The sequence below is a fragment of the Chionomys nivalis genome, chromosome 22, assembly GCF_950005125.1.
Source record: "Chionomys nivalis chromosome 22, mChiNiv1.1, whole genome shotgun sequence".
NCBI lineage: Eukaryota > Metazoa > Chordata > Mammalia > Rodentia > Cricetidae > Chionomys > Chionomys nivalis.
Window position 1 is genome coordinate 51,124,769 of NC_080107.1, and position 12,302 is coordinate 51,137,070.

General features: G+C 52.7%; 1 protein-coding gene across 10 annotated transcripts in view; it reads left to right on the top strand.

Annotated features, from left to right (window-relative positions):
* The window catches only part of Dab2ip (DAB2 interacting protein), a 174,442-nt gene that overhangs the window by 142,231 nt on the left and 19,909 nt on the right, over window positions 1-12,302 (top strand). For all 10 annotated transcript variants that reach the window (XM_057754505.1, XM_057754503.1, XM_057754507.1 and 7 more), the window contains 3 exons: window positions 7,560-7,713; window positions 8,770-8,868; window positions 9,658-10,212. In XM_057754505.1, the coding sequence (XP_057610488.1) occupies window positions 7,560-7,713; window positions 8,770-8,868; window positions 9,658-10,212 (808 nt within the window). The remainder of the gene's footprint in view (window positions 1-7,559; window positions 7,714-8,769; window positions 8,869-9,657; window positions 10,213-12,302) is intronic.

Sequence of the window (12,302 nt, forward strand, 5' to 3'; positions counted from 1 at the left end):
GCAGACAGACCTGGAGTTTACTCCTGGGGACCAGGTCCTTGAGGACCAGGAGCTTAAGCAGTGGTGGCCACTGGACCTCAGCTCTCTCTGGAATTACTCAGATCTCATCCTGTCCAGCCAGTGTTCTTAGGTTCTTTTAAAATTCAGGGCACTTCGCTCTTCTACTGGGGTTTATGAATGTTTAAAAACTGCTTTGTGGTCCCCAAAGTAATTTGACAAGTCTGACAGCTATTGATTAAAAACCCAAAATTATTCAGGCTGCAGGATGACGGGGGCTTAGATGGAAAGTTTTTTGTTTTTGACCTATCCCCTCTGGAGGAAGTAAGCTGTGAAAAGTGAGGGTGGTCCCAGAGGTCTGCCTGGTTGTGGGGAGGGTAGCGTGGGGTGACCTGCTGAAAGCTGCCTGCTGTGCTGGAGAGGCCAGCACTGGCCCAAGGCCCAGGCAGCAGTAAGGCACCGCTGTTACTGTCGCTGGTATAGTGTAGCCCTCGGTAGTGACTGACCATCTCTTGAGTTTATCTTTGGGAGGTGAGGGAAGCTTCTTGGTAGCTCAGCACGTTGGGAAACAACCCAGAGAAGAGAAGGAACTTGTTTAGGGTCCAAAGGAAAAGGGGGTTGGCCCAAGGTCACTTAAGGGTGGAGATAGAGTAGGAGCCCAGGACCCCTTGGCCTGTTTCTTCATCCTCCTGTGTGAGACAAGAAGCAGAGACCATTGCTGGGGCCCGAGGCTGACAGGGTGACCAGGCCACCAGTTTCCCAGCTGTTGGTCTAGACTTGTGAAACCATGCCCTCTCTCTGAGTCTTGGTGTGTGGCAGTCACCACTGACCTTGGCTCGTTTGAAACCCTGTCTGCTTTGGATGGCATCTGTGTGTGGTTGTTGGGAGAAGGCTGTGAGGTGATGTGTGTGCTAGGGTAAGAACACCTGGAGGTAAGCATAAAGTCCATCCCGTGGACACCTCTGGTGCCAAGCCTAAGGCCACATAGAGCCGGTCATGAGCTGTCCCATTTTGGGAATGTTCTCTTCACATTCTCGGCCCTGTGGTGTGGGGTCCCAAGGGTAGTGTGAAGGCAGAGGCCAGGGCTTAGTATGTGTGTGAAGGGAGGCGTCAGCCAGCTGCATGGTGACTCTACTAGGTCCTGGACTGGGGGACAAATTCCAGGCTTCCTTCTCAGGAAGCCTCCCAGGCTGACTGGCCAGCTTCTCTCCCTTTTTAGGGTGGTATTTGTCTTCTCAGTCTGTTCCCCTTCGCCTGTCTGGGATTCCAGCTGGGCCAGGAGTGAGGACAGGCCTCAGCAGCTAGTTCTCAGGCCTCACAGGGCTGAGGAGAGATGTTCCCAGCAAGTCGTGGCCCAGCTTATGTCCAGCACTTGATTCCCAGGAGGTCAGTGCCCTTGTCCTGACATGCTCCAGGATGCATCCAGAAGCAGTCTACATTGTGAACAGAGCTCCAGTGCTGCTGCCTGGGCCTGCCCGCTGCACAGGTACTGAGAGGCCTGCCCGCTGCCTCTCAGTAAGGTAAGAGCCCTGCGGAGACCTAGAGAGTTTGCTGTGTTCCCACTCGAGAGCTGGTATGACTTCTAGTCTTTCGGTCGGCAGCAGCTTTGGAAACACTTTGCTCATGTTTTTTCCCTGTCCCAGGCCTGGTATAGAACCCTACCTCCCCCTTAAATTAACTAAAGAAAGTTCACTGCTTTTAAAACGAAAAAAAAAATTGAGGTATCCTGGGCATTTGGGCAACTAAGACAATTGGTCCTCTCCTACAGATGGAGGAAGAAGTAAGGGGATTGAATGGTTAGGGAATGTGATCAGAGATCAGCTTGAGAAATGCCAGAAGGGCAGGCTAGAATTGTCATCACTCATCTCGTGACCCCTGCATGGTTAAAGACTTGGTAGAGGTGGATGGTCACAGTGACTGATGCCAGTGCTGGCACTGGACTTACCTCATGAGCACACCCTCTGGCAGTGTCTCATTTGATTTTAGAGTGACCCCCTTGAGCATTGTGTCCACGCCTCTACCAATAGAGAGTTGACTGATTGCCACTTAACGCTGCGTTTGTCAGGTGTAGAGCATGGCTTGCTGCTACAGCTGGCACCGACTCAATGCTCTCTTGTCTTGCTGCCCGCTGGCATTTCTGTAGTATTCTGCACATGGGTATGTGTCCTCCAGGGCTACTCTCTACCTGTATGCCCTGTTACCCTGTAGTGCTATCTGAGTTAAAATATTTTATTTTGTGCGTTTGAGTATTTTATTTGTTTGTATGTCTGGACACCACATGTGTGCCTGGTACCTGCAGTGGTCAGAGAAGACCATGGATCCTCTGAAAGTGTAGTGACAGATGGCTGTGAGCTGACATGTCAGTGCTGCAAATTGAGCCCAGGTCCGCGCCAGCGTTCTTCACCTCTGAGGCGTCTTCAGCCTGGCATGTGTCTTAAAGGGTCTCCCCACACTGCTCCTGTCCTTTCCGTGCCCCATTTGGAGAGAGCCTACCTGAACTGTAACTGGCCTCTCCTGGTCCCAACCCTGTCCTGGAGCCTCTCTGTCCCTTTGAGGTTTGGAGGGTCACCTTGAGCCCCCTTACTCAACAGTTCCTCTGCAAACTCGCCCACCCATAGCTGTGAGCCCACTCCTGGTTCATGAGCTTTTCAACTATTTCGATTTTTGTTTTGGGTCCCTCCCTCATTAAAATAATGGGGAATTTGCCTAACTTCTGTGTTCTTTAACTTTTTTTTTTAAATATTTATTTATTTATTTATTTATTTATTTATTATGTATGCAGTATTCTGTCTGTCTGTGTCTGCAGGCCAGAAGAGGGCACCAAACCCCATTACAGATGGTTGTGAGCCACCATGTGGTTGCTGGGAATTGAACTCATGACCTTTGGAAGAGCAGGCAATGCTCTTAACCACTGAGCCATCTCTCCAGCCCCTTCTTTAACTTTTTTAGAGAAAAAGATCAGAGTTGAACAACAGCTTGTGGGCTTTTAGGGAGGCTATCAGATAAGATTGTGCCCCAGGAGCAGACAATGTCTCCTTGTTCCTGCTTCTGGGCCTCACAATCAGTTGCTGTTGGGGCTAGCTCTGCCTCTAGCAGTACCACCCCCCCCCCCCAATGCCCATGCCTACATTTCCTGGGCCCTGGAATGAGGTTGTCACAAATGAGCCGGCCCTGCAATGGCCTTTGCACTCGCTAGTGCCCAGTGCCTTCTGTGGGCTGACAGGCCAGACTGAGGCTGGGGCAGTATTAGTAGAGACACCTTGGGCTCCTCTGAGCTGTGGGGGGGCGGGGGGGGGTCTCCTGCAGTCACTTGCTGCTGCAGATCCTTGAGAGGGTGCTGTCCTCAGGCCCGACAGGGCCTGTGAGAATTAAAGGAGGCAAACACGGTGACGTGGAGAGGGCTCAGGCAGAGCGTGTACCCGGAGAGGCCAGGCACAGTGTGGGCTGGCCTTTGCAGCCATACAGTTGCTTTAGACAGAAATGAAGGCATCTTGGTCATTGGCCAAAGTGATTTTTGAATGTTTGGCCACTACCTTGGGTCTGGGGCTCTGAGGGAGAGGAGGAAATGGAGTGAGACATACTCTGTGGAAGGGCAGAATCAGTGGTTGGGGAGGGGGAGATGCCATTGAGTCACTCCCTTCTTCCCTGCAGACTGTTAGGGCCTGGTCGGACCAGCTCTAAGCCGAGGAGTTCAGTGTAGATTGGAGTATCCGGGAACTCCTGGCCAGAAGTGTGATTCCATCTCATGTGTATGGTAAAAGGGCCTCTGGTTCCTGGAGAGCCACTGTAGGGCTAAAGAACTTTCTGTGTTTGAAAAGGTCTCAGAAGGGTCAGGATGGACCGAAACACTGCCACCGATGAGGAAATGAGCCTCTTCGTCCTCTCTGCTAAGATTATTGGGGTTGGGGCGGCTTCAGGACACTGCTCTTGGGAATTAGCCATGGTCATCCTCTTTTGAGTTGTCTTTGTCACTTCTCCTAGGGAAGCACTTGGACTCAGGAGGTCTGCCCTAGTCCTAGCTGACTTACCTCCATCAGTTATGATTGAACTGGGCTGCTGGATCTTAGGGGGCTTTGGCCCAAGAACTCTTGAAGCTCTGAACACTGGAGCTAAGACAAACCCAGCCTACCCACAAGGAGTAGGGACAACAATGTGACCTGGCTAATGTCCCTGATTACTCAGGGATCTGGAAAAAAACTTGCATGAAAGTTCTTGATGCCGATTGTTGAATTTGGTGGAATCAAGGCAGAGTAGCCAAGTGCTGGGGGCTGCTGAGAAGACACAAGGAATCCCCAGGGTGGGGCAGCCCAGAGTGTGGGACCAGGGCTGGAACCTGAATCTCATCACAACTCAAAGACCTAGGAAGCAAGTACCCATCTCCAAACCTTGTTCTTACAACCCTTCCTCAGTGTGTACCCAGTCCTGTTGTTCTCCGCTTGGGGCAGAATCCCTCCTTTCTCAGATAGGAAATGGACCCAAACAGCACTAGGATGGGAATCTGCTCACTGTCTCTTGGGCTTTTGCAGATTCTATGAGGTGATGTATGTGATGTAGCTGATGGCCCAGGGTTAATCCTTTTCCAGGGTACTGGCTGTTCTCTGGTGAGGGCACACACATGGCTTCAGACCTGGGCCTGTTGTAGACATATGACCTAGCTTCTTTGAATACAGTATAGTCACACAGAATTCCTGCAAGGTTGTTGGAGATGTTCAGATCTGGACTGTGGAGTTGATCCTCAGGTGGAGGTCCCAGCTAGAGACATTTTACTTCCTTTAGTGTCACCTTGCCAGAAGGACCAAGGCTTTGATCTCCAGTGACTACAGAGGTCAGGGAAGGAGCTAGATGGCCCTGCATTTGGTTGCTTTCCCTGCTTCACCCAACCTTGGTCAGCCATGGGTAGGGGGTGGTAGAGGCCTTTTGTACAATCCATCAGCCTTAAACACTGACTGTACTTGGCAGCTGGGGACAGGACTGGGCAGGTCTCCCAGTGGGTAGCCTCTGGCAGATCAAACAGCTTCCTGAGTCCACCTTCCCTTCTGTGAATGAAGCTCTTGGTAGGGCTGCATGCTGCTGAGCCAGCCAAGTGTCCAGTCTGTGTTAGTGGGGGCATAGTTAAGAACACCTCTCACCTGGGGTAGAATGGCCCAAGCAGGCATGCTGCTTACCTCCCATCACCTGAACTTCCTAATGAGGGAAACTGTGCCCACTCACTGCCCCCTTGGAACCAGGATGGTTCGGGGTGCTCATCTCCCTCCTTGCTTCAGGCTTCTTGATGCCATGTCAAAGGCTGGAGGTGAGAAAAGAAGTGACCCCACTATGTGTATGAGTGGAAGGCATGGTGGGGCAGAGGTATTGCAGACACAGGACAGAACTGGCTTCCTGAAGAGGTCCTTCTGAAGCCATAAGATGGCCTTGCTGGATCTACGACCTGACCAAATGACCATTCCCCTTACTAAATTCAATTCTTGTTACCATCAGTCCCCACAGGCATACCCTAGTGGGTTGCAACAGACCAACTCCCTCTAGACCTGTATGGAGTAAGCTGAGATTGTGTGTCAGGAACCCGAAGGGCAGAGGGGTAGCACACTGACTCCCAGCTCAGGGAAGGAAACACAAATGCATAATCCTTCAAGTCTTGCCACCACCACCAAGGGCCCTGCTACCCAGGAGCAGCCAGGGAGCCTTAAAGACACGCTCTGCTCCGTGTCTCCTTCATGGAGCAGTCTGTAGGGAGACAGGCAAGCCAGGACTGCTCAGCTGTCGCCAGTTGGGCTAGGCCAGTTCAGATGCCCTAAGGGTTCTGAGCGTCCTTCAGCCCTGTTTCTCCAGGAGTCTTCCCAGGGAGGCTCAGGCCAGCTGAAACATGTCTGGGACAGCTCGGGGAAGAGAGGGAGACAACGGTTTTACAATCACTGGTTCTAGCCCTAGCTGTTTGGGGTCTGGCCTTTGGGCTCCTGCAGCTCCAGGTTCATTTGAGCAGGCCCTGGGTGATAAATTGTGCTTTACACTTCTGTTCCCAGTGACCAGAGGGTGACCCCAGCTCTTCGGCTCCTCCCTTTTCCTAACTGGGCTCCTAACCATATCTGGCTATCAGTCCAAAGGGAGGAGGGGCTCAACTCTTCTTAGGCCAAGTGACTTCTCAGGCATCCGAGGCAGGAGGTAACTTCCGTTGAGTTTTGAGTTATGAAGACAGGTGGTTTGTGAGGTAGGCTGCTCACTCACGGCAGTGGTATGAGCCGGGAGTCAGATCTAGAGAAAAGCCTGTCTAAACAGCTAAAATCCCATGGCAGAACAGATAGACCATGGTTCACTTTTGTAATTTGGGGCAGCCCAGGAGAAGATGAGAAGAGGGGCTTTTAGGTCCAGGACAGGAACAAATGCCCATTTTTAACTCCGGAGCCCCAGTTGCCTTCTCAGGCTGTACAGGACCAGCAGCCCCCTCTGGTCCTGGGTGGTGGGGCATGGCAGACTGTTCCAGGCATATCCTCTGCTGTGCAGCCAGTGGGCCTAGGCCATGCCACACATCGCGAGGGGAATGCTGAATGGAGGAGCATGAGTGGGTTCCTGGCCAACTTGGATCTGCCTCAGCTCCCTCTGGTTCTGCCCATCTCCTTGGAGCTCAGAGGTCACCTTTGTACTGGGTTAGACAGGTACTGTGAAAAAGTTGATGGGTCTCCTGGGGTGGCTTAGGTGGCTGTTCTGCAAGGGCTGGGGAAATGGAGATGGCTTACTTGGGCTACATTTTTTTTGTTTTGTTTTGTTTTGTTTTTAGTTTTTTGAGACAGGGTTTCTCTGTAGCTTTGGAGCCTGTCCTGTCACTAGCTCTTGTAGACCAGGCTGGCTTCGAACTCACAGAGATCCGCCTGCCTCTGCCTCCTGAGGGCTGGGATTAAAGGCGTACGCCACCACCGCCCGGCTACCTGGGTCTACATTAAGAGTTGTGCATTTCTAATGCCAAGCCTATTGGAGCCAGCCTGGACCTGTCTTTACTTGATTATCAATCAGGTAGCATCTTGGTGTCTTGTGTCTAGGCCTGAGTTGGGGTTCAGTGACCATAACTTGGGCCTCAAATTCATGGTATATGAACCCCAGCCTAGTGCCAGAGTTTCTGGTGCTGTGTAGAAAACTGAGGTTCCCTGCTACCCAGAGGCTCCAGGAGCTTCCCTGCCTCCTGTGGGTATGGCAGGGGAGGCAGTGCCTGAGAAAGGGCTTCGCTGGTGGTAACAGTCTTGATGAACGCTAGGACAAAGACCAGGCAGAGGACAGGGAAGATGGGAAAGGCCTCAGAGGACTACAAGGTCACAGCTCTTTCTTGCAGGTTTGTGGGGCCACTGAAGGGCCAGGCCAGCCCCTTCCCCAGCCCCAAGTGGACACAGACTCCTCAGCAGCTGCAGTGTGGTGGGAAGTGCTGTGACAGTCCTCCAGGCCTGTCTGTTGAAGAGGAGAGTGGGATTGGGAGGAAGGGGAGCAGTGGGGACAGAGGCAAGACAACTTGACAAAGGAATGGAAATCTGTTAGTGCAGATATTATCAAGTCCCATGTGATGTTCCTTACTTCTGTAGGTCCCATCTGATGCCAAGGCTGAAGGAGTCTCGGTCACACGAGTCCCTACTCAGCCCCAGCAGCGCAGTGGAGGCGCTGGATCTCAGCATGGAGGAGGAGGTGATCATCAAGCCTGTTCACAGCAGCATCCTGGGTCAGGACTACTGCTTTGAGGTAGGCACCTTCCACAGCTCTCCTCTGGTCACACGGCCAGGCTTGCTCTGCACACCCCTCCACAAGCACTCAGTGGCCTGTCAGCACAGGTTCTTGGGAACAATCTTGAATGGTCTTTTCCCTCTATTTCTAGGAAGGTTTGTACCCAGTCCTTACCAACAGTAATCATGCTTTCGGGGATCCCTCTAGTAGAGGAGTGAGCCTAGTAACGACAAACCATGGGGCCTAGTGTGGGTCCTCCTGACACCTGCCACTCTGTGCCCCTTTATTTATTCTTCCAGGTTAAGAATCCAGGCCAAGTCAGTCTGGATATGGGCTGAGGTGTCCATGCCTGGGATAGGCCGGGAGGGTTGGGGCCCATCTTCTCGGTCTCAGCAGAGGCTGTTACAGAAGGAGCATACCCTCCGGTGCTTGGGTGTAGGTCTGCCTTGTCCAGTGGAGCCTGCATTTGCTGGGAGCAGCAGGGTCAGTGAGGGCAGTTCTGGCCAAACTCTGTCACCTCGGGAAAACACCCAGATTACAACTAGGAAGTAAACAGAGTTTATACTGGTAGTGGCCGGTGAAAGTCTCAGGCCTGGCCCATCCAAGAAGCTCGGCTCTCTTTTCTCTAGACTCTAGCACACTACTAGGTTTCTGTGATCATCATTGCCATCAATTGATGGGTGAAGGGAACTCCCAGGAGAGGTCAGTTTAGAACGAAACCTACCCTTGTTTGTTTCCTGGGAGCCTGTGCTCTGCCTTTACAGAGACTATACTTGAGATGAGTATGCACTCTGACTCCAGCAGAGTACCCCATACTGTCTCTTTTCTTAGGAAGAGGGAGGCCAGAGTGAGGAAGCTGCTTTTCTGTTGGATAAGAGAGAGGTGGGGCAGGGACCCAAAAGCCCGACTACTCTCCTGCTGCTGACCTGCGGGGGCACAGTGGGGTTCAGAGGTATCAGGCAGCTTCTCTTTGCCTCACTGTGGCTGCTGTGCAGTATGGTGGCCCCGGCGTTTGCTAGCTGACCAGCCTTGTTGTGATTCCCTTCCCCCACACCGTCCTGTTTGCCCCAACAGGTGACAACATCATCGGGAAGCAAGTGCTTTTCCTGCCGGTCAGCAGCTGAACGAGACAAATGGATGGAGAACCTGCGGCGAGCAGTGCACCCCAACAAGGTAGGCCTGGACCCACTCTTGCTGAAACCCAGACACAAGGGCATGGAGGCATGAATCCTGAGTGGGGGCAGGAGTGAGCAGACTGGAAGGAACTGAGCTCTGAGCTATGACAGCTGTTAGGTACTTCTTACAACACTATACATCGCAGAACCTGGGACACGGAGCTGCATTGCTGCATTCCCCTTTTAGAAGTTGGGGTCTGTGTCCTGCACAGTGCCACTTCCTCCTAGCCAGCTGTGGCTCCTGAGTTCTGTTTTAGTCTAGACATCTTCACCCTTCTTCAGGTGATGTCCTCTTCAACTGTCCCTGGACTCTTCATCTGGTTGGGCCCTGACCGTAATCACTCCTGTGTCTGTCTTCCCAGGTGACTTGGTCTAAATTGAATCATGATTACCATGACATCGCTAAACAAGGCGTCTTAGCAGCAGTCACCTACCTCTTAAGTTGCTTTATGGACCGAGAGACTGAGAAACTATGGTGCCACCACCTGTAAGGCTCTAGGCGTTGTGCCTACTCCTTCCTCAGTCTCATTCTGAGGCAGGGCTATTTCAGTACTGTTTTCTAGGAGACCTACCTGGGGCCCAGGTTAAATCAGGTGCTTATGGTTAGCGAGCTAGCTAGCAATCAGCAGTATAGACAGATGGAGCCCTCTCCATGGGGATCTCTCCTGTCACTACCTGTATACCTTGCCACTCAACCTCTCCCGGGTCTCTGAGGACTCCTGGGCTCTGGGCTGGCCAGTAGGTAGGTAGCAGCCACATTTGACCACCCCAGACCCCTCTTCTGCAGGACAATAGCCGGCGTGTAGAGCACATCCTGAAGCTGTGGGTAATTGAGGCCAAGGATTTGCCGGCCAAGAAGAAGTACCTGTGTGAGCTCTGCCTGGATGATGTGCTGTATGCCCGTACCACGGGCAAGCTCAAGACGGACAATGTCTTCTGGGGAGAGCACTTTGAGTTCCACAACCTGCCGCCTCTGCGCACAGTCACTGTCCACTTATACCGGGAGACGGACAAGAAAAAGAAAAAGGAACGCAACAGTTACCTAGGCCTGGTGAGCCTGCCAGCTGCCTCTGTGGCTGGGCGGCAGTTTGTGGAGAAGTGGTACCCAGTAGTGACACCTAATCCCAAGGGGAGCAAAGGCCCCGGGCCCATGATCCGAATCAAGGCACGCTACCAGACCATCACCATCTTGCCCATGGAGATGTACAAAGAGTTTGCCGAGCACATCACTAACCACTACTTGGGGCTGTGTGCAGCCCTCGAGCCCATCCTCAGTGCCAAGACCAAGGAGGAGATGGCATCCGCTCTGGTGCACATCCTGCAGAGCACAGGCAAGGTCAAGGTGAGTGTGGCTACCTGTCTGCTGAAAGACTGCCAGTGGATGCTGGGCTGTCTGCCCTTTCTGGACCTGGGTTACATAATCTGCTTCACTTTGGAGATACCCGTTGCAGGCAGTTGGGCTCCCTAAAATTGAGCACAGTGCCATAAGTTGGGGGAACTTTGTACTCTACCAATAGCAGGGCTGAATCCTGAAGATACCGTGCAATGAGTGGACCGGGACCGGTAGTGCAGAGTGGGCCTCCCCTGCTGTCCCCTGCTGTACTCAAGCAGGTGTGTACCTGGGCTCTTTCAGTATATGAGCCCAGACCCACATACCCAATGGGATATGAGTCGACAGATATCCCCAACAGGTGAGCCACCTTCGTAGCTCAGCCTCCACCCACACCTTCATGTATGGCTTTTGCACACAAGCACATGGGTGCACATGCGCCCTTGCTGAGTGTAGACGGCCAACTGAGGCCCTGGTGCCTTGCAGGAATAGGGATCAAAGAGTCATGCAAATAGGCTCTGCTTCACAACTGAAAGGGCCCAGCTCCTGCTTTTGCCACCACCTTTCACAGCCTGCTGTTCTTGAAAAAGGACCCAGAAAGGACACCTCCACTCCACCCTCCTGGTTTAGAGGACAAAATGTCCCCAGTAGATACACCATCTCTTTCCTGTCTAGCTCAGTAGCATATGGCTTCCTTCTCTGCCCGCATGGTGAGACTCTCCCAGGGAACACAAAGAGCTGGAGTTGTCCTGGCTGCCTGCATTGTAGTAGACTTCAGGTGACTGGCCAGGGAGGGAGGGGGGGCACCTGAACCCCCAGGGAACTGAGCTTGGGTGCCCACTGGGCAGAGCTCAGTAGTTTAAGACTCCACAAGCCTTTGGTCAACTCTGACCTCTTGCTAGAGGCCCTGACAGGGTGAGGCTGTGGTTGGAAGCCCCTTGTCCTCTGCATCTTCCACTGCCTGCTGGACTGACTGGCACTGTGCAGTAGGACAGGGAGGGAGAGGGATTGCCTCACCGTGACTCCTTGTTGCCAGGACCCTCTTCCCCTGTGCCTGCCTTCAGGCTGGCTGCCAGATAGGCCATCTCTTGAAGTACTGCATGTTTTTATTGTTGTTTGGTTTTTAAATTTTATTTATTCTTTGTGTATGGGTGCTTTACCTGCGTATATATCTGTGCACCACATATATGCCTGCTTCCCACAGAGGCCAGAAGACAGCATTGGCTCCCTGGGACTGCAGTTACAGATGGTTGTGAGCCACCACGTGGGTACTGGGAATCCAAGCTTGGTCCTCTGCAGAGCACCAGTGCTCTTAGCTGCTGATCCACCTCCAACCCAGAGGTGTTTTGCTGGTGGGTAGTGGGCTGGAGAGGCTATAGACTGGGAATTACAGAAGTTTTGGACCAAAGAGGGCAAGCTGGGAGGCTTAACCCTTCCCTGCTGTGCTTTTAGTTCCTAGTCCCAAGGGCTTCTGTGGCTCTAATGATGTCTGAAGCAGCCAAGAGGCATACCAAGCATGGAGGGATAGAAAGTAATTCATGCTCTGGAATAATCTAGAACTGGCAGAATGTTCTTGAGCCATGTAGAACACATGTAGAAGATTACTTGTGTAATGAGGGGTAGGCAGTTTGCCTTCCAGGGGTGACAGCTGTACTCTGATGTTCCCAAACCTGTGTCCTGACACCCCTGCCCTCTATCCAGGTCCTGTTTACCTAAGCTTTTCAAGTTCCCATCCTAGGACACCCCCCCCCCCCCCGCGCGCGCCATGAACTCTGTGTATAATCTTGGAGGGATGATGGAGCCTTGGAGGCAATACCTGGCCCCAGATAGCTGTGTGGCCATGGGCAAGTTGTTTTCCTTCTCTGTGCTTTGCTCTTAGGAGTCTTATCCCAGTGCTGAAGTCTAGCACCTGCCGCAGCTCAGGAAGACGGCGGCTCTGGATAGGAGCCATGATGGCGCTTAGGGATGATGGGCTCCTTACCCCTCTGCTCACTGGGTTTCCAAGATGGGATTCTAGAATCCCAGAGAGGCCAACTGTAGCTCCTCCCACCCCCAGACCTATCTCTCAGCCCTTCTTTTGTTGGCTAATCAGGCCTCATGAA